Source organism: Rhineura floridana, chromosome 20 (assembly GCF_030035675.1).
Source record: "Rhineura floridana isolate rRhiFlo1 chromosome 20, rRhiFlo1.hap2, whole genome shotgun sequence".
Lineage (NCBI taxonomy): Eukaryota > Metazoa > Chordata > Lepidosauria > Squamata > Rhineuridae > Rhineura > Rhineura floridana.
Genome location: NC_084499.1, coordinates 6,112,740 through 6,134,567, shown reverse-complemented (window position 1 = coordinate 6,134,567; position 21,828 = coordinate 6,112,740). Strand labels below are relative to the sequence as shown.

The 21,828-nt window shown below is 47.4% G+C and overlaps 2 protein-coding genes across 3 annotated transcripts in view; one reads left to right on the top strand and one right to left on the bottom strand.

Annotated features, from left to right (window-relative positions):
* The window catches only part of COQ4 (coenzyme Q4), a 29,300-nt gene extending 16,817 nt beyond the window's left edge, over positions 1 to 12,483 (bottom strand). The window contains exons 1-5 of the mRNA XM_061604281.1: positions 12,322 to 12,483; positions 12,112 to 12,216; positions 9,039 to 9,209; positions 5,142 to 5,238; positions 3,432 to 3,534 (exon numbers count right to left, since the gene is read on the bottom strand). Coding sequence (XP_061460265.1) covers positions 3,432 to 3,534; positions 5,142 to 5,238; positions 9,039 to 9,209; positions 12,112 to 12,205 — 465 coding nt within the window. The 5' untranslated portion in view covers positions 12,206 to 12,216; positions 12,322 to 12,483. The remainder of the gene's footprint in view (positions 1 to 3,431; positions 3,535 to 5,141; positions 5,239 to 9,038; positions 9,210 to 12,111; positions 12,217 to 12,321) is intronic.
* Positions 12,484 to 12,525: 42 nt separating this feature from the next.
* Positions 12,526 to 21,828, top strand: part of TRUB2 (TruB pseudouridine synthase family member 2) — a 40,723-nt gene continuing 31,420 nt past the window's right edge. The window contains exon 1 of one of the 2 annotated variants that reach the window (XM_061604279.1): positions 12,526 to 12,737. In XM_061604279.1, the coding sequence (XP_061460263.1) occupies positions 12,632 to 12,737 (106 nt within the window). In that variant the 5' untranslated portion in view covers positions 12,526 to 12,631. The remainder of the gene's footprint in view (positions 12,738 to 21,828) is intronic. The other variant, XM_061604280.1, reaches the window with a different exon arrangement.

Sequence of the window (21,828 nt, the reverse complement as noted above, 5' to 3'; positions counted from 1 at the left end):
CATATTGGCAGCCAGTGCAAGCAAGCCAGAACAGGTGTTATGTGTTCGGACCGCTTGGTCCTTGTTAACAATCTGGCCGCCGCATTTTGCACTAGCTGTAGCTTCCGAACTGTCTTCAAAGGCAGCCCTACGTAAAGCGCATTGCAGTAATCCAAACGCGACGTTACCAGAGCATGTACGACTGATGTAAGGTCCTCCTTGCTCAAATAGGGACGTAGCTGAGCTACCAACTGAAGTTGATAGAACGCATTCCGTGCCACCGAGGCTACTTGAGCCTCAAGTGAGAGGGAAGAGTCTAAAAAGACTCCCAGACTACGAACCCACTCCTTTAGGGGGAGTGTAACCCCATCCAGGACAGGGTATATACCCACCATCCGATCAGACAAACCATGCACCAACAGCATCTCAGTCTTGTCAGGATTGAGCCTCAGTTTGTTAGCTCTCATCCAGTCCATTGTCGCGGCCAGGCAATGCTTCAGCACATCGACAGCCTCACATGAAGATGAAAAGGAGAAGTAGAGCTGCGTGTCATCAGCATACTGATGACAACTCACTCCAAAACTCCTGATGACCGCACCCAACGGCTTCATATAGATGTTAAAAAGCATGGGAGACAAAACCGAACCCTGCGGAACCCCACATTGGAGTGCCCACGGTGTCGAGCAATGTTCCCCAAGCACTACCTTCTGGAGACGGCCCGCCAAGTAGGAGCGGAACCACTGCCAAGCAGTACCTCCAACTCCCAACTCAGCGAGCCTCCCCAGAAGGATACCATGGTCGATGGTATCAAAAGCCGCTGAGAGATCAAGGAGGATCAACAGAGTTACACTCCCTCTGTCTCTCTCCCGACATAGGTCATCATTCAGGGTGACCAAGGCTGTCTCAGTGCCAAAACCAGGCCTAAAACCCGATTGAAATGGATCTAGATAATCGGTTTCATCCAATAGCGCCTGGAGCTGGCCAGCAACCACTCGTTCCAAGATCTTGCCCAGGAATGGAACATTCGCTACTGGTCTGTAGCTGTTGAAATTTTCTGGGTCCAAGGAAGGTTTTTTCAGAAGTGGTCTCACCACTGCCTCTTTCAGACAGCCAGGGACCACTCCCTCTCGTAAAGAGGCATTTATCACTTCCTTGGCCCAACCAACTCTTCCATCCCTGCTGATTTTTATTAGCCAAGAAGGGCAAGGATCTAGTACCGAAGTGGTTGCACCTACCTGTCCAAGCACCTTGTCCACGTCCTCGAGCTGAACCAACTGGAACTCATCCAATAAAACATGACAAGACTGTGCTCCGGACACCTCATTAGGATCAACTGCTATAAATTGGGAGTCTAAGTCCCGGCGGATGCATGAGATCTTATTCTGGAAGTGATCAGCAAACTCGTTACAGCGGGCCACCGATGATTATTATTATTTATTATTATTATTTATTAAATTTATATACCGCCCGACTAGCAATAGCTCTCTGGGCGGTGAACATAAAATAGCATAAAAATACAATGAATAACAAAATAATACTAAAATACAATCAACAATCCAATACAATAAATATTTTTAAAAGTAAATCAGTGTAACTTAAAATGCTTCAGAGAATAGGAAGGTTTTGACCTGGCGCCAGAAGGAGAGCAGAGTCGGCGCCAGGCGTACTTCCTCGGGGAGACTCTTCCATAGTTCGGGGGCCACCACTGAGAAGGCCCTAGGTCTTGTCATCACCCTCCGGGCCTCCCTGTGAGTTGGAACCCGGAGGAGGGCCTTCGTAGCAGAACGTAGTGCACGGGCCGGTTCATATCGGAAGAGGCGTTCCGCAAGGTATCGTGGTCCCGCACCGTATAAGGTTTTATAGGTTAATACCAACACTTTGAATCTAGCCCGGAAACATATTGGCAACCAGTGCAAGCTGGCCAGAACAGGTGTTATATGCTCGGACCGCTTGGTCCTTGTCAGCAAACTGGCCGCCGCATTTTGCACTAGTTGTAGCTTCCGAACTGTCTTCAAAGGTAGCCCTACGTAAAGTGCATTACAGTAATCCAAACGTGAGGTTACCAGAGCATGTACCACTGATGTAAGGTCCTCTTTACTCAAATAGGGACGTAGCTGGGCTACCAACCGAAGTTGGTAAAATGCATTCCTAACCACCGAGGCTACTTGAGCCTCAAGTGAGAGGGAAGAGTCTAAAAAGACTCCCAGACTACGAACCCGCTCCTTTAGGGGGAGTGTAACCCCGTCCAGGACAGGGTATATATCCACCATCCGATCAGAGAACCCGTCCACCAACAGCATCTCAGTCTTGTCTGGATTGAGCTTCAGTTTGTTAACTCTCATCCAGTCCATTGTCGCGGCCAGGCAACGGTTCAGCAAATCGACAGCCTCACCTGAAGAAGATGAAAAGGAGAAGTAGAGCTGCGTGTCATCAGCATACTGATGACAACGCACTCCAAAACTCCTGATGACCTCTCCCAACGGCTTCATGTAGATATTAAAAAGCAGGGGGGACAAAACTGACCCCTGCGGGACCCCATATTGGAGAGCCCGCGGTGTCGAGCAATGTTCCCCAAGCACTACCTTCTGAAGACGACCCGGCAAGTAGGAGCGGAACCACTGCCAAGCAGTACCTCCAACTCCCAACTCCGCGAGCCTCTCCAGAAGGATACCATGGTCGATGGTATCAAAAGCCGCTGAGAGATCAAGGAGAATCAACAGAGTTACACTCCCTCTGTCTCTTTCCCGACATAGGTCATCGTACAGGGCGACCAAGGCTGTCTCGGTGCCAAAACCGGGCCTAAAACCTGATTGAAATGGATCTAGATAATCAGTTTCATCCAATAGCGCCTGGAGCTGGCCAGCAACCACCCGTTCCAAGACCTTGCCCAGGAATGGAACATTCGCCACTGGCCTGTAGCTGTTAAAATTGTCTGGGTCCAAGGAAGGCTTTTTCAGGAGTGGTCTCACCACTGCCTCTTTCAGACAGCCCGGGACCACTCCTTCTCGTAAAGAGGCATTTATCACTTCCTTGGCCCAGCTACCTGTTCCATTCCTGCTAGTTTTTATCAGCCAGGAGGGGCAAGGATCCAGTACCGAAGTGGTTGCACGTACCTGTCCAAGACCTTGTCCACGTCCTCGAGTTGATTCCACCGTGTCCTGGAGGCCTGAATGGAGTAGCCCTCGGACAACTCTAAAAAGCTCCGCTGGACGGCAAAGAGATGACTTAATACTGGCAGCAAAATGTTGTTTTTTCGCCGCCCTCACCGCTCCTACATACAGCTTGGTAGAAGCACTAACCAGCGCATAATTGCATCCGTCGGGACTTCGCCTCCATCTCCGCTCAAGCCGCCTCCTATCTTGTTTCATCGCTCTCAGCTCTGGAGTATACCAAGGAGCTGTATGAGCTCTACACAGGAGAGGGCGCGCAGGAGCCTTAAGGGCTATACTCACATTATCATCCAAAAACCGAACATATTCCCGGCCGAGAGTCCCATCTGGAAGCGCCTGGAGTCCAGCGACATCCAATGTGGAGAGGCGTATCCGAGGGCGTTCTCTGCAAAGGAAATCAAATTGATCTCAGCCTGTGAAATCCAGGGGATGAAGCCATTGAAGCATGTTGTAAGAGAGTAATCATTATACCTTTCTGTCAGGAACAGGGAACCTGTAGCCCTTCAGGTGTTGTTGGACTCCAACAGCCAACAGCCCCAACCAGCAAGCCCAATGGTCAGGGATGATGGGCGCTGGAGTCCAGCAACATTTAGAGGGTCACAGTTTCCCCCATTCCTGTTTTAAGTAGTTTAGAGATACCACATTGGAATCCCACCGGCGGTGTTGACATGCTTCAGTCCCTCCCAATGAAATTCATGGAACTTACAGGATCCAGCCAGAATTAAGCCCCACGAGACTTACTCCCAAGTTAGTGCATACACACGTCTGCAATGTTAAACAGAAAGTAAAGGTAGCTGCGTTGGCCCATTAGAGACAGCCAAAATTCCATTTCAGGGCAATGCAGCTTTTCATAGTTCTGCACGCTATTTTGTGGTTGGCCTAATAAGAGGTATTGCCCTAAAACAGATTTTGGAACATTAAATGTTATTTATTTATTCATTTTATTTATATCCCGCCCTTCCTCCCAGAAGGAGCCCCGGGAAGCAAACCACACACTAAAAATGCCCCTTAACATCTTTAAAAGGACTTTAAAATATATTAAAATGTATTTGAAAACATATTAAAATATCTTTTTAAAAAAAGTTTTAAAAACATCTTAAAAAGCATTTCCAACACAGACACAGACTATTGTTCTAATTAAATTGTATCCATTCCCCTGCAGTGATATTTATTTGATAAACTCTTGCTGCAATATATTTTCACACCCATTACTGAACTCTTTCTTTTTCATACTTTGAAGGGGCATACCTGGTATTTTGTATCCAGGTATGGATACATGAATCTAAGAAGCCAAACAAGCACTGGTCAGTAATCAAAATCACATTAGACCAGGGATGTGGAGCTGGGGACTTTACAGATATTGCTAGACTCAGCTACCAGCATCCCTTTATATTGGCCTTGCTGGCTGGAGCTCATGGGAGTTGAAGTCCACCAACATCTAGAGGCCCACAGGGTCCCCATCCCTGCATAAGAGCAAGAACTAATGGGATCTGCAACAAAATGTTGCAGCATGGAGTGCTCGTGTTCAGGATACTCATTCCATCCCCCTGGCAGCAGTCATATATCATTCTGTGGACACCAAGCACAGTCCTCACTGGGCAATTTAGGGGGGTGCGGGGGTGGGAAGCAAAAACAGCCCAATGGAGACTGAGCATGTAATGCATTTTAGGATTGCTGCTTTAAACTCCCTAAGTATAAATGTGTACTTACAGTGCATTAAAGGCAGGCAACTAATCCACATATGTGAACTTAATCACAAATATATTCCCCCAAAGAGTACCGATCCTTGCAACATAGGGGTGGGGAACCTGTGACCCTCCACATGTCTCTGGACTCCAACTCCAATCATCCCTGACCATTGGTCATGCTGGCTGGAGCTGATGCGAGTTGGAATTCAGCAACATCTGGAAGGTCGCAGGTCCACCACCCCTTGCTGCCAACAGAACCTCTTCCCAGCTCCAGGCTAAGACGCAATACCAGAGGTTCACACACTGTAGGATCCGATATCCCTCGTGGTCATTTCTCATCCTGTCTCTGAGTTTTTTCAGAGCTAGGTAACCCGTCGTCTCCGCAAGGACGGCCACCATATCTGAAAAAGGAACCAAACAAGAGAGAAGGACAGCGAGTTAGTGGGGACAGAATGCACAATGACAAGCCACAAAACTTACCAGAATGAAAACCGGGCAGAGCATCCAAGATGAATCAGTTTGCTTCCGATCTCAGCGGCCTAGTACAGCTACATTGTTCAACAACACAACAGCCTCCAAAGAGCCAACGCTTTTTTTAAAAAAAAGAGAGGACCAAGAGTGTGCATGTATGTGCAAAAACTGGGCCCGCAAAGCCTCTCCTAGCTATTCAGATTGAGTGTCATGATCCCCTCTGATTCAGACCAGGTGTAGTAGACAAGAGGGGGTATGTGACAACAAAGCAGAGCCCTTTTGACACCACCTCCCCCACCCAGACCTACCAATGAGGCAGAAGTCTCATAAGCTGCCTCTTCCCTGCCTACAGAAGGGCGTTAGAGACTATACAGACTGTTTCCTCACCATAGGACGAGGAGGACACAGATGTGCACTCTGCCATGACATAGTGGGAGGATGCAGAGAGGGAAGTGGGTCTGGCAACGTCTCCTAGGGAGAGGTAGTGCAGCAAGAGCAAACAGGAGACTCATCTCCCTAGGCAGAGGGCCGGCCTTCAGGCCAGGAGTTCCCGCAGGCATGGGGATTCTAGTGAATAGCTGGGCATTCTCCATCTGTGCTTAAAAGCTTGGCGGGTAGGCGGGGAAACTCGCTGGAAGCAGTCTTGGAACCCTTGCCGCTATCTTGGACACCTGAACATTGGCCTTGAACCTGAATCGGACACACTGTTGCTATTTCTTTGCCTTGTAGAGTAACCAGACTATATTCTGCTCTTTCCACGATGCTGAGTTTGTACCGTTAGTCTGAAATAATAAATGTTCACAGTCATAAGACCCGGACAGAACTCTTGGCAAGACTGGTCTGAGGAGTTGGAGGAGGCCTGGGATCCAATGTAGGGGCCTAGTGATCTAGGAGCAATGGATGAAGATGCCAGGGAGGGGCCAAGTGATCTGCTTGTCGACAAGCTCCTCCCCTGAAATGTCAGCTGATGCAGATGAAGGGGTTGCGTTGTCAATCCGTCCCCTTACCCCGACTCCAGTGGTGATTCCCTGCCAGCCTCCTGTTGATGACCCATCTCCAGGGCAGGAGAGGATGCTGGAGATGGAGCCAGGGGATGATTTGGCTGAGCCATCTCCGCCTCTGTTGCCATGGATTAGCCTACTCATACGAGTGGCCATTTGGTTGCCCAGTCCCGAGCTGGGAGACAAGTCCTGTGCAAGTAGTTATGCCTGTATTGTCCATTACTATTAGGGAGACTGGGGGGGGGGGGCATGTCAAGTGTTGCGATAATCTCTTTGCCTGTGTAGCCATGCCGAATTGTGCCATGATCTTAACCTTGCATGAGCTGTAGTCTGATCTATGTTCCAATCGAGGGCTAGACTGTGGATTAAAGCCACTGGCAACAGCCAAGCCGAGATGCCCGAGTCTGAATCTGCTGGTGGGAGCCAGGACAGGGATGGACAGACACGAAGGAGGCTGCATCTGTGCCCATCTTTGGGTGCAAAAGCTAGGAGATGACCCAGATGCTTTTTGTATTCAAAAATATCAAAGAGTCTTGTGGCACAAACACATTTCTTTATAGGCAGCAGCTCCAACTCTATTTAATTTCTACGTAAATTCCTTGGTTAGCTCTTTGGCGCAGATTCCATCACACCCTCCTACTCTTGCCAACAAACCCTTATCTATATTACTCTATGCTGATGACGCAGTGTTGCTATCGTTGACAAGCATCGGCCTGCGTCAACGACTCCGGGCACTGGCAGGCTACTGCTCCAAGGAACGGCTAGTTATTAACCACGCAAAGATGAAAGTACTAGTGTTGGCCAGGAAAAAGGTGAGACACAGCTGGCAACTTAATGGTCTCCCAATTGAACAGGTTTCCTCATACCGGTACCTGGGAGTGACTTTCCACTCCTCTGGAGCATGGCATCTCCATGCAAAGAATGCCACCACTAACGCCCGGAGGAACTCGAAGGCTCTTCTGTCATTCTTCTACACCAAGGCAGGGCAACATGTCCCCTCCACCATACAAGTCTTTGTGGTGAAAGTCATCTCTCAAATGCTTTATGGCTCTCAGGCACTGGTCTATTCCAAATCCATTTCTTTTGAACCTGTCCAAACCAAATTTTTGAGGTCTATTTTCGGGACACCGACATGTGTCTCCAATAACACCTTAAGACTGGAAGCAGGTCTTCCCACAATCCAGGCTCGCATTGGAAACTTAAAGCGAGGTTTTGGTTAAAATTGCGGTTCTTCCCCATGGGTCTGGCCCCCCTAGTACTTTCCGATTCATATCAATCCAACTGGCATAACTCTCTGATCAGGAAATTTGCAAACCTCGTCTTTTCTCTTCCCGCTATCTCTATGCTGGGCTTCTCTAAAGCATGGCTGGCTATTTCACAACGAATCTTGGATGTAGAACTCCAAAACCATCTATCGTTGGCAACATTCAAGTCTGATTCTACCTCCCTTACTAGGGGTTTTGTTCCTGCGCACTACTTCAGCTATCTCTCCAATGCCAGATTCAGAAAAGCATTTACACTGGCGAAGCTTGATGTGCTTCCGTCTGCTCTCCTCGATGGCAGATATCGTGGAATTCCTCATGTGGAGCGACTATGCCCTTGTGGGATGGGAAAAGTTGAAACGGTAACCCATGTACTTTTAACCTGTCCTTTTTATCACAATCTTCGCCTTTCTAACATAACTCCAATTATCCAATTGATTCCGGGCTGGGAATCTTCATTTTATACCAGCTATCTTTTATCGGACCAGCATCCTCAAACTACATACAGCGTTGCAAGATTCTGTGCCATGGCAATTACCCTCCATAGAACATTGTTAGCTCAACCGCCTACACAGTCTTGATCCTAGTTAGCTAATATATGATGTTTTAATTAGTTTTATATGATGTTTGATGTTTTGTACTGGTCTCTGACCGCAAGAATAAAATTCATTCTTTATAGGCAGCAGATGCTTTTCTCGACTAGAAGCAGAAGCTTCATTGGTGTTATCCTCAGATGGCAGGTAATATATATACATCTCCTAAATAAGATTTTGCTAACCTGGTACTCTCCAGATGTTTTGGACTGCAACTCCCATTAGCCCCAGGCAGCCTAGCTGAAACAGCACCACCCAGAGAGGAATCAGTAGGCTTGCTGGATGGAACTCCAAGGTTTGCAGAAGTAAAAAAAGGTAAAGGTGTCCCCGCACTTGTAGTGCGAGTCGTTTCCGACTCTTTGGGTGACGTCTTCCGACATTTACAAGGCAGACCGTATATATGGGGTGGGATTGCCAGTTCCATCCCCGGCCTTTCTTTACCCCCCCAGCATATGCAGAAGTAGACACACATAAAAACACAACCCCGAAATAGCTCAGTGATGACTGAGTACGCTCAGCCAGCAAGGAATATGGGCTGACTGCCAGAAGAAGGGGGAAAAAGAGAGAAAACTGCTGGAGGGGGAACGGAATGGAGTGTCTTAAAAAAGGGTACGGCTGGCTGGCATCCAGAATAGGAGCACTCCACCCTGTTTTGTTACTGGTCCTCCTTGTGTGTGCAAACACTCATGTAAAATCATCACGGGCTACACTTTTGCACTTCATTGTCACCATTTCCCCACTCTCTCCATCCATGCATACCCATCAGCTGATGACGGCACTTCCTGCTTTCCCCAGAAGCACACGAGATGTGTGCAGCTGACCAGTTACACCAGAGCCAAGCTCAGTTTCCACAAAGTGGCAGGCCCCAGCTCACCATGCCGGTAGGGATCGTAGAGAGCCATGAACGCCGAGCCAGCTGCCAGCAGGCCTTTCTGCAGGGGGCTGGTGGGGAGGTGCCCTGGATACAACGGATGACATTTTTCTTTTCCCATGGGGCTGTCAGCAGCTGACGGTTGGCCACTATGGCAGAGCTGGCATCCCGTACCTGAGAAGAAAAAAACAGGCCCATCAAAGGACAGGGAATAAGAAACAGGTGAATAGCTGAGGTTCCTTTGCTGCCGTTGGGCATCAGTGGCAAAGGATAAGGTTTGCTCAGTACTTGCCAACAGGGTGACCACTCAACCATCACCAAAAGGCAAAGGTTAAGAGAGGTCAGATTTGCATAATATTTGCCTATGCTAATTTATACACACAGATGCAAATTCAGAAATAATGACTACAGCTGAAATCAAAACACAACGCATCTCATCCTTGTGGGGAAGACTGTGACCAGGCGACTTGTGTGTCTGCTCAGCTGCTAACTGTGGATGAGCACCTTCAAGGCCCCGCTCCTCCTCCTGAGGGTTCTTTATCTTTAAACCAGCCTTGGACTAGACAGCCCTCCAGCCAGAGGACTGCCCTCTGTAAAGTGGCCACATGCTCACCCTAACTACCGGCACTGCACCAAGAGTGCCCCTCAACTCCCAGGGGAATATAATACAGGCATACCCCACTTAACATCGCCTCGCTATAACATACACGCTCCATATGCCTGTATTTCTCCAGAAACGCAGCACAGCAGCAGAGGCTTTAGCACATGGGGGTGGAAATAAGACGCAATCACACCACCGCAAATCAGCTGGGAGGTGCGATCGCGATCAGCTGAGAGGCGCGGCAGCGCAGCAGCAGAGGCTTCAGCGTCGGCTTTGAGACTCCGCATGAAGGAGAGGTAAAAAAAAGTTTTAAAAGGTAGTGCTTTACTTTAAGGCCATTTTCGGTTTACGTACTCGCTCTGGTCCCATTGAGTACGTTAATGCGAGGTATTCCTGTACTTCTGACTAAACTCTCATGTGATTGCTCTGTGACGTTTGTTTAGAACTTTCCAGAAGTCTCTTGCATCAAAAACAAAGAAAATTGCAACACCTTAAAGACTAACACATTTCTTATGACACATGCTTACACTAGCTTAACCGTCAGTCCCTCTTTCCAGGTGACTTGCGGAATTGTAGCTCTGTGAGGAGAATGGGGGTCTCCTCACAACTCTCAGCACTCTTAACAAACTACAGTTCCCAGGATTCTTTGGGGGAAAGACATGACTGTTCAAAGTGGTGTGGTACCTTTTTACATGTCTAATACGGATGGGGCCTGTGTCAAAGCAAGTCTTTTCCCCACACTTTCCCATCACCTTCCTTACCACAAAAAGTCTGCTCTCTTGGGGAATCAGGTTTCTTGCATATGCCTTCCCAATCAATTATAATTGTGCACCCTGAATTTGCCAGCATGTGACTGAACCTCATCAGAATATAGGGACAATCTGGAAGTTCTCTTAGACTCTGGAGTTAAAAGGTTTCCTCCTTTAGATAGGGGCGGGGTGCTTTTTGGCCTAGGAGATCTCCCCCACCCACCTTGCAGGCCAACTTTGACAAGTGGGCAGGGCCAAATGGGGAGGTCTGGCAGGGCAAGAGATTCCCCACCCTGCTTTAAAGGGCACAGTAGGGCCCTGCTTACCAGCGTTCCGTTTTGTGGCGTTCTGCTGATGCGGCGGCTCTCAATTAGGGGAAATTCCCTGTTTTAAAGCTGATTTTGCGATTTTACGGCATTTTGCAACATTTTCGCACAACGCAGCCCATTATAGTCAATGGGTTCCGCTTTATGGCGATTTCTGCTTTACAGCGGGGGCCTGGTCCCTAACCCGCCATATAAGCAGGGCCCTACTGTAACGTGTATTGCTTCACTAACCTCAAAATGTGGCAAGCCACCCCTGCAGCTTATTCTGCCCTGAAGTCTTACCCAGACAGCATGACTGTGTAGCCTAATGACCTGAATCCTATTGCACTGTTTCTGTCCAGGAAGGATGGGAAGATCTGTCCATTTCTGTTCCTTCAATTTCTCATTTTTCCAATTCAATTCTCCACATTTCTGCAATTTGCAAATTATTTTTTTATTTATTTTACAAAAAATCCTCATGAAAATTCTCCAGCATTTTAGGGTGAATTTCTCTGAATAAACACATTTTTGTAGGCAGTTTTGACTAACACATTTTTTGCAATCATATAATGCATTTTTTGTATTTCACTCATATATTCCTTTTTTGCACTTTCCTCTAACATATGCATTTTTGAAAATATTGTTTGGTGGGCGAGCTGCCTTGCAAAATTCGATCAGGCGCTAATTTCAAAGGCTGCCTGTGTTTTTGGTTCTCATCTTCTTTCAGAAAGTGCAAATTTGACAGTTTCAGCTTGAAACGTGAACTGAATCAAATTTCTTGCCCATCCCTGCTCGTCAGTAAGCACGCATAGGATTGCAGTTGCAGCATCTCAACCTAACCCACCTCACAGGGCTGCTGTGAGGTTAAAATTGGGGAGGAAGGCAAGCCACATATAATAGGGTTGCCAGGTTCAGGGCCTGAGACTGATCCTGTATCTTTAAGAGAAGAGAAAATTCAGCCAAGTGCAGGTTTTCTTGTAACACTGTAGTGGGAAAAACCATAAGGAGACATTCTCCCTTCCCCCTGCACAACTTTTAAAGATACAGAAAACCTCCTGGTTGCCAGGCCCAGCCTCTAAGAGGTCTTCTGTATTTTTAAAAGTTGTGCAGGGGGGAAGGGAGAATTCCACCTTGTGGTTTTTCCCATTACAAGGTTGCAAGAACACCTGCACGTGGCTGACTCTCTCTTCTCCTAAAGATACAGAATCAGTCTCAGGCCCTGAACCTGGCAACCCTAACGTGTACCACCTTGAGCTCCTTTGAGGAAAGGTGGGATATAAATATAATAAGTACATAAATAAATACATAAACTACAGGGGCATTGTTTTAACAGGGACCAGAAGACAGGGACTGTTTAGATATGAAAAAGGTGAAGCGGGGGTGTGGGCAGAGAAGAGAGGGAGAATAGAAAAGGCGCTCGCCTCTGATCACGCAGGGATCAATCACTCTTCTCAGATCCGCCACACGAGGCAAGAGACTCGGAGCCCTCCTGGGCAGCAACAAGCTCCACGCCATACCTTCACTTCCTTTCCAAAAGAGAAGCCAAGATAAAATTCAAAACGTGCATTTAAAAGCATACAAGCCCGTCCTAAATGCTTGCAAGCGCAATCGGGCTATTAAGCCAAGCACACCATGCAATCTCGCCCTGGGTGTATATATTTCCTGGTTGCTGCGCGGCGCCTCCCTCCTTTCCTTTGCTTCCTCCGAACTTTCTGTCCCTTCCCGCCGGGAGGAGGACTTTTTCTGCGGGGCCCAAGATGGCGACGCCCAAGAGGGGGCGCAGTATCGGCGGTTACACCTTGCTCTCTATTCCTCTTGTTTCGAAGCTTCGTAGCGCTTGTTCCCGGAAGGACTGTATTTTAAGCGGGGCTCAAGATGGCGGGTCCGCCTGGAGGAGCACTAAGGAAGTTGCACCCATAAGCAACAGCCGGAGAGGCCACCATGAGGGCGGCGAAGGCTGACTTGCAGGGGCTCTTTGCCGTCTACAAGCCCCCCAGCGTGTCCTGGAAGTTGGTGCGGGACGCGGTAGAGACCCACCTGCTGAAAGGTGAGCTTTTGGCCGATTGGAGGAGGGTCGTCTCCTTGCTGTTTCTCGCCCCAAAGATCTCGATCTTGCTCCCTTACCCTGCGCGCTGATGCAGACTGTCTTCCCTCCGCTTTCATGTGCTAACTTTTTATATAGTGCAGTAATAAAATGTGTCTACTCAGAAGTAAGCCCCGCTGAGTCTAATGGGACTTCCTCCCAGGTAAATGAGAGAGTGTAGGGCCCCTCCAGATTAGTGGGGTGTTTATGTTTTTGTTTTGGGAGTGTCTTTTGCAACATGTCATTAATGCAATAATAATGCGTGGGTGGTGGATTTATACTGGAACATCCACACATCATTTTGCTTTTTTAGTTTTTCTGTCATGCTTCCCCAATGTTAGAGAGCCAGTGTGGTGTAGTGGTTAAGGTGTTGGACTACGACCTGGGAGACCTGGGTTCTAACCCCCACACAGCCATGAAGCTCACTGGGTGACCTTGGACCTGTCGCTGCCTCTCAGCCTCAGAGGAAGGCAATGGTAACCCCTCCCCCCCCCGAATACCGCTTACCATGGAAATCCTATTCGTAGGGTCGCCATAAGTCGGAATCGACTTGAAGGCAGTCCATTTCATTTCCCCAATGTTATTGCATTATTGCCACCTGGAGGGGCACTCTTGCACAAAAATAAACCGGAATATTTGTGGTATAAAATGTTACAGGATTTCAGCAGAAAGTTATGGGAGGTGCACTGATTGTAAATGAAGCAGTACGTCTGCCCTGAAACTTTGCAGCTGCAGTTCGGTTCTGAAAGTGGGATCATGGCTAACCCCCTTGATATCATCCTCAAATAATCCTCAATGCACAATAAAACAGACATCTGGACTCAAGGGACCCTAGGATTGCAGCCTCACAGTGTAATCCGCTGTGTGTCTTCTCAGAAGTGAGCCCCTAGAGTTCACACTCCCAAGTAAGCAGTGTTTGTAGAATAACAGCCTTAAATCTTGGTCCAGGTAAGATTTCTATAAATAATTCTGTGACTCGCAGACTCAAACATATATAATGTTGTTCCTTTTGTTGGGAGAGATTTGTGTATATAACTCTGTGCCTCTGGTTGTATACAATATTTTATTAATATTATTATTAACATTTGTATAGTACTTTCCATTGTTCAAAGTGCTTTGTGTATCCTATCTAGTTGCAATCCATACAACAACCTTGTACGGTATGTTAGTATTATTATCCCAATCATCATCATATTGAAAAATGAGTGAAGCTCTATGAGGAACATAATCCTGTTGCTACTGTACTAGGGCAATGTACCCGAGACCTTTTTTTCCCTTCCATTTTTGTGTTATCTATGTGTTTCTAGTGCTGTGTTACTTTGGAATATAAATAAAACTCTATAAAAGAAGAGAAAAAGAAAATGTGTGGAACTAGGGCTGAGTGTGTGGCTTACCTAAGGTAACTTCATGGCACAAGCAAGATTCAGACCAGAGACTTTCTGATTGGGAGCTCAGCCTCTTAGCGGCTCCTTCATATGCATGTGTACAATGGCACTGGATAATTCTTTTCCAATGTGGCCTGATTCACAGCTGCTTATTCAGATAGTACATCTTAGCATAAGAATATCAGAAAAGCCTGCTGGATCAGGCCAGTGGCCCATCTAATCTGGCACGCTGTTCTCACAGTGGCCAACCAGAGGCCCAGCTTGTCCCAAAATGTTCCCCAGTGTCTAACAAATCCAAAACCCTCCTCCTCCTGACACCATAGTCTCATCCGGAGCTTGGAAAAGTTACTTTTTTGAACTACAACTCCCATCAGCCCAATCCAGTGGCTATGCTGGCTGGGGCTGATGGGAGTTGTAGTTTAAAAAAAGTAACTTTTCCAAGCTCATTGAGACTACAAAGCTGTCTAGCTGGCCCTGCCCGTGGAACTGGTAACATTTCAAAGAAAACTACCTTGGAGGTCCTGGCTTTCAGCATCTTACCTAGCAACCGAAATTTTCCTTCCAGGACCTCACAATATCATTTCCCCATTTCGATGGTGCCAATGTGCACCGTGACCACTGACTCCTCCACACCGCTAGCTACAAATATTCCTGAATGTCTTTACCTATTTTTGTCCTACTTTTCCTCCAAGGAGCTCAGGATGATAGACAGGGTTCTCTTCCACACGTTTATCCATCAGCCTGAGAGAGAACAACTGGCCCAAGCTCACTCAGTGAGCTTTATAGCTGAGTGGAAATAGTTATCTGTGTATTCCTGGCATGACATTATTCACTGCAGGATATTTCTTTCAAGCGTATATTGTTGAGCTGTAACTTTCCTGGAATAAATAAGCACAAGCAGATTTAGATTAAACTTTCAGTTAAGAACTCTTACTTTAAAACAACAGCAATTACAGTAGTGCATCTTATTTAACATTAAATAGGTAGAGAAGGACATTTAGCTGTGCATGTTGGGGAGGCCTCAGGCAGCTGTCTGTGGCTTCTACACCCTCATGTGGTTACTAATTATGTGATACCTTCAGGATCAGAGGGGTAGTATGCCTTTGAATCTCAGTTGCTGATATTGTGGTTGGCTACTGTGGGAACAGATTGCTGGGCTAAATAGGCCTTTGGTCTGATCCAGCAGGGCTGCATTTATGTTCTTAAGTCCTTACTGTAAAGCAGATGGTATAGCACAGTAGGGAGGAGAGCCTGGCTGGGAGTCCAGAGTGTGAGTTCAAATCCCCGCTCGTGTCTCCTGGGTGTCAAGGGCCAGCTAGGGTCAGTGAGTGGCTCAGGGGTTATGTGCCCTGCCACCTGTGCAGCCGTGGGCAAGCTGCAGAGTCCCAAGGAGCCCAGTTGCCCCCCAGCTGGCAGTTGCGGACAAGTAAGGGGCTGGCATGTGCAGCTGTGGCCAGCTGAGCAGGCCCTAGCCAGCTGAGGAGGACTAGCCGCAGAGGGAGGCAATGGTCAACCCCCTCTGAATACTGCTTACCGTGAACACCCTATTCATAGGGTCGCCATAAGTCGGGATCGACTTGAAGGCAGTCCATCCATCCATCCAGGTCCTTGCTGTAAGAGAATAGGGCTATTACCAAGGACTCAAGTGTGCCCCTGTTTTCAGCAGTGAAAGTTGGAAGGCGTGAGTGATCGCTACTATAGTTATGCAACAAATGTTAAAACTACATTTGCCCTGAGGAGAGCAGAAAAGAAAGAGAAGCAGCCTGGTGAGCTGCCACCATTAAGCTCCCAGTGGAGACCCACCTCTCCCAGCGGCCACCACAGGGGCTCCTGAAGGACCATCGTGCCCTGAGGGGAGTGGAAAAGCAGCAGTTCTAGCTTATTCTAAACCAACAGTTGTCTTTCCCTTTCACGGTAACATTGTTTTAAAACAGAGTCTTTTGTGAATCGCTCTGAGAAGTGGCATGTACAGTGCCGTGAAAAAGTATTTGCCCCCTGGCTGATTTTCTGCGTGGTTGCATATTTTTGGCACCAAACGTTATCAGATCCTGAACCAAACCTAATATTAGGGAAAAGAGAACCTGAGTGAACAAATAATACAAAAGTTTGATACTTTTTCACGGCACTGTAAATACGTTGAGTGAATGAATGAATTGCCCTTCTAGCCTGGTACTCTGACTGGCATTATCTCTCCAGAGGCCTGGGCAGAGGACTTTCTCATCTTGTGCTAACCAATCCTTTCAGCTGGAGATGGCAGGCATGGACCCAGGGCTGTGGAGTCGGTATGCCAAACCTTCGACTCCGACTCCACCCAAAATTGCTTCCACAGCCCTGGAAAGCACTGTAAATGTCTTTTTAAATTGGAAGCTCTTGTTGGAGCATTTTTATCACTGCCTGAATATGCGCTGATCTTGGCATCTCAGCATTTGTCTTCATCTGGGTCCTGTGTCATACACTGACACACAAAATGTTTTCCATCCTGAGTTATGGTGAAATGATCAAATACAGCTGACTTCATGGGAAGCTTCTTTGACATTTTGAACTTACATTTTTTAAAAAAATGTCAATCAAAATTTATTTTGAAGCTGGAGTCGGTACATTTCTACCAACTCTTGACTCCAACTCCACCCATAAGAACATAAGAACATAAGAAGAGCCTGCTGGATCAGGCCAGTGGCCCATCTAGTCCAGCATCCTGTTCTCACAGTGGCCAACCAGGTGCCTGGGGGAAGCCCGCAAGCAGGACCCGAGTGCAAGAACACTCTCCCCTCCTGAGGCTTCCGGCAACTGGTTTTCAGAAGCATGCTGCCTCTGACTAGGGTGGCAGAGCACAGCCATCATGGCTAGTAGCCATTGATAGCCCTGTCCTCCATGAATTTGTCTAATCTTCTTTTAAAGCCGTCCAAGCTGGTGGCCATTACTGCATCTTGTGGGAGCAAATTCCATAGTTTAACTATGCGCTGAGTAAAGAAGTACTTCCTTTTGTCTGTCCTGAATCTTCCAACATTCAGCTTCTTTGAATGTCCACGAGTTCCAGTATTATGAGAGAGGGAGAAGAACTTTTCTCTATCCACTTTCTCAATGCCATGCATAATTTTATACACTTCTATCATGTCTCCTCTGACCCACCTTTTCTGTAAACTAAAAAGCCCCAAATGCTGCAACCTTTCCTCGTAAGGGAGTCGCTCCATCCCCTTGATCATTCTGGTTGCCCTCTTCTGAACCTTTTCCAACTCTATAATATCCTTTTTGAGATGAGGTGACCAGAACTGTACACAGTATTCCAAATGCGGCCGCACCATAGATTTATACAATGGCATTATAATATCGGCTGTTTTATTTTCAATACCTTTCCTAATTATTGCTAGCATGGAATTTGCCTTTTTCACAGCTGCCGCACACTGGGTCGACATTTTCATCGTGCTGTCCACTACAACCCCGAGGTCTCTCTCCTGGTCGGTCACCGCCAGTTCAGACCCCATGAGCGTATATGTGAAATTAAGATTTTTTGCTCCAATATGCATAATTTTACACTTGTTTATATTGAATTGCATTTGCCATTTTTCTGCCCATTCACTCAGTTTGGAGAGGTCTTTTTGGAGCTCTTCGCAATCCCTTTTTGTTTTAACAACCCTGAACAATTTAGTGTCATCAGCAAACTTGGCCACTTCACTGCTCACTCCTAATTCTAGGTCATTAATGAACAAGTTGAAAAGTACAGGTCCCAATACCGATCCTTGAGGGACTCCACTTTCTACAGCCCTCCATTGGGAGAACTGTCCGTTTATTCCTACTCTCTGCTTTCTGCTTCTTAACCAATTCCTTATCCACAAGAGGACCTCTCCTCTTATTCCATGACTGCTAAGCTTCCTCAGAAGCCTTTGGTGAGGTACCTTGTCAAACGCTTTTTGAAAGTCTAAGTACACTATGTCCACTGGATCACCTCTATCTATATGCTTGTTGACACTCTCAAAGAATTCTAATAGGTTACTGAGACAGGACTTTCCCTTGCAGAAGCCATGCTGGCTCTGCTTCAGCAAGGCTTGTTCTTCTATGTGCTTAGTTAATCTAGCTTTAATAATACTTTCTACCAGTTTTCCAGAGACAGAAGTTAAGCTAACTGGCCTGTAATTTCCGGGATCCCCTCTGGATCCCTTTTTGAAGATTGGCGTTACATTTGCCACTTTCCAGTCCTCAGGCACGGAGGAGGACCCGAGGGACAAGTTACATATTTTAGTCAGCAGATCAGCAATTTCACCTTTGAGTTCTTTCAGAACTCTCGGGTGGATGCCATCCGGGCCCGGTGATTTGTCAGTTTTTATATTGTCCATTAAGCTTAGAACTTCTTCTCTCGTTACCCCTATTTGTCTCAGTTCCTCAGAATCCCTTCCTGCAAATGTTAGTTCAGGTTCAGGGATCTGCCCTATATCTTCCACTGTGAAGACAGATGCAAAGAATTCATTTAGCTTCTCTGCAATCTCCTTATCTTTCTTTAGTACACCTTTGACTCCCTTATCATCCAAGGGTCCAATTGTCTCCCTAGATGGTCTCCTGCTTTGAATGTATTTATAGAATTTTTTGTTGTTGGTTTTTATGTTCTTAGCAATGTGCTCCTCAAATTCTTTTTTAGCATCCCTTATTGTCTTCTTGCATTTCTTTTGCCAGAGTTTGTGTTCTTTTTTATTTTCTTCATTTGGACAAGACTTCCATTTTTTGAAGGAAGACTTTTTGCCTCTAAGAGCTTCCTTGACTTTGCTCGTTAACCATGCTGGCATCTTCTTGGCCCTGGCGGTACCTTTTTTGGTCTGCGGTATGCACTCCAGTTGAGCTTCTAATATAGTGTTTTTAAACAACTTCCAAGCATTTTCGAGTGATGTGACCCTCCGGACTTTGTTTTTCAGCTTTCTTTTTACCAGTCCCCTCATTTTTGAGAAGTTTCCTCTTTTGAAGTCAAATGTGACCGTGTTGGATTTTCTTGGCAATTGGCCAGTTACATGTATGTTTAATTTAATAGCACTGTGGTCACTGCTCCCAATCGGTTCAACAACACTTACATCTCGCACCAGGTCCCGGTCCCCACTGAGGATTAAGTCCAGGGTTGCCGTCCCTCTGGTCGGTTCCATGACCAACTGGTCTAGGGAATAGTCATTTAGAATATCTAGAAACTTTGCTTCTTTGTCATGACTGGAACACATATGCAGCCAGTCTGTGTCCGGGTAGTTGAAGTCACCCATTACTACCACATTTCCTAGTTTGGATGCTTCCTCAATTTCATATCTCATCTCCAGGTCTCCCTGAGCATTTTGATCAGGGGGACGATAGATCGTTCCCAGTATTAAGTCCCTCCTGGGGCATGGTATCACCACCCACAACGATTCTGTGGAGGAGTCTGCCTCTTTTGGGGTTTCGAGCTTGCTGGATTCAATGCCTTCTTTCACGTATAGAGCGACTCCGCCACCAGTACGTCCTTCCCTGTCCTTCCGATATAGTTTATATCCAGGGAAAAAATCAAAGGTGAAATTGCTGATCTGCTGACTAAAATATGTAACTTGTCCCTCGGGTCCTCCTCCGTGCCTGAGGACTGGAAAGTGGCAAATGTAACGCCAATCTTCAAAAAGGGATCCAGAGGGGATCCCGGAAATTACAGGCCAGTTAGCTTAACTTCTGTCCCTGGAAAACTGGTAGAAAGTATTATTAAAGCTAGATTAACTAAGCACATAGAAGAACAAGCCTTGCTGAAGCAGAGCCAGCATGGCTTCTGCAAGGGAAAGTCCTGTCTCAGTAACCTATTAGAATCCCACTGGTTTTCTCCATTCCACCAGGTCTCCGTTATGCTCACTATATCAATGCTCTCCTCTAAGACCAAGCACTCCAGTTCTCCCATCTTGGTTCGCAGGCTCCTAGCATTAGCGTACAGGCACTTGTAAGCAGTGTCTCTCTTCAAGTGTCTTTGGCACTTGTGGTTAGGCCTGTGGTAATTTTGCTCTTCTGAATTTATATCCTGTGCCCCTGCTCTCACAATGCCTACTTCTAGGCCTACCCCTTTTAAAATTTCATCATTTCTTTGGTTTTTATCCCAGGGGGGAGGTTTATTCCGAACCGGACCTTTCTCAGCTCCTGTCGGGTTTCCCCCCTCAGTCAGTTTAAAAGCTGCTCTGCCACCTTTTTAATTTTAAGTGCCAGCAGTCTGGTTCCATTCTGGTTCAAGAGGAGCCCGTCCCTTTTGTACAGGCCCGGCTTGTCCCAAAAAGTTCCCCAGTGCCTAACAAATCCAAACCCTTCCACCCAACACCATCGTCTCATCCACGCATTGAGACTGCGAAGCTGGGCCTGTCTGGCTGGTCCTGCGCGTGGAACCGGTAGCATTTCAGAGAAAGCCACCTTGGAGGTCCTGGCTTTCAGCATCCTACCTAGCAACCTAAATTTTGCTTCCAGGACCTCACGGCTGCATTTCCCCATGTCGTTGGTGCCAACGTGCACCACGACCACTGACTCCTTCCCAGCACTGTCTACCAAACTATCTAAACGACGGGCGATATCCGCAACCTTCGCCCCAGGCAGGCAAAACACCTTGCGGTCTACACGCCCATCACACACCCCACTGTCTATGTTCCTAATGATCGAATCACCCACTACAAGGATCCCTCCAGCCCCTGGAGATATATCCTCGGCACGAGAGGATAGCTGCTCATCCCCCAAGGAATGGGTCCCTTCTAAGGGATCGTTTCCCTCTTCCTCAGCTGGATGCTCTCCTTCCCCGAGACCATCGTTGTCCATGATAGCAAGAGAGCTATCATTGTTGGAGTGGGACACAGCTATAACGTCTCTGAAGGCCTCCTCCACACACCTCTCTGCCTCTCTCAGCTTTTCCAGGTCCGCCACCTTGGCCTCAAGGAAATGAAGTCGTTCCCGGAGAGCCAGGAGCTCATTGCACCGAGAGCACACCCACGACTTCTGTCCAACAGGCAGATAGTCGTACATGCTGCAGGTGGTGCAAAACACTGGAAGCCCTCACACCCCTGCTGGCTTCTTACCTGCATAGTTTTGTTTAAGGTTTATTACGTCAATGGGGTGGAGACTGCGGTTTAGTTGAGGTCAGGGAACAGACGGGCAGAGTGGGGGGCCCTGGCCTCCTCGCCCTGCTGCCGAACTCGCTCTGCTGCTTAACTTGCCTTGATGCTTTGTTATCTGGGGCTCCCTCTAGCTCATGGAGCAGGCTCCGTCGCTAGGGTGCTCTGACTTTATATGTGTGGCTGGTTCCTCCCAGCTACTGCTGCCAGCCAATGATGTGTTACTTGAGGCTGATGGCTCAACTATCAGCTGGGGCTTAACTCTTGAGGATTATCTCAGGCTTCCTTCCTTTGAAGGCAGGAAGACAGGCTTCCTTCCTGAGCGAGGGGCGGGGCTGTTTAAGCTTTTGGCTGCTTTTAATCTAATCAAGGGGCTGCGCCTTCCAGGCAAGTCTTTTGTGTTTGTTGTTTTCCCACCTAGAACAGCCTGACCTTTCTTTAACCTAGGGAAACAGAGCTTGTGGTTGTGTTTCAGGAAGGCTGAAGCTGCCCTTTTTAGCAAGGACTGAGCTGACTCTCTCCCTGTATGTGTCGGTGGAGTTTCCTTTTCCCCCTTCTCTCCGACTGGAATTTAGCCTTGTTTACAGTGTCCCCTGAAGC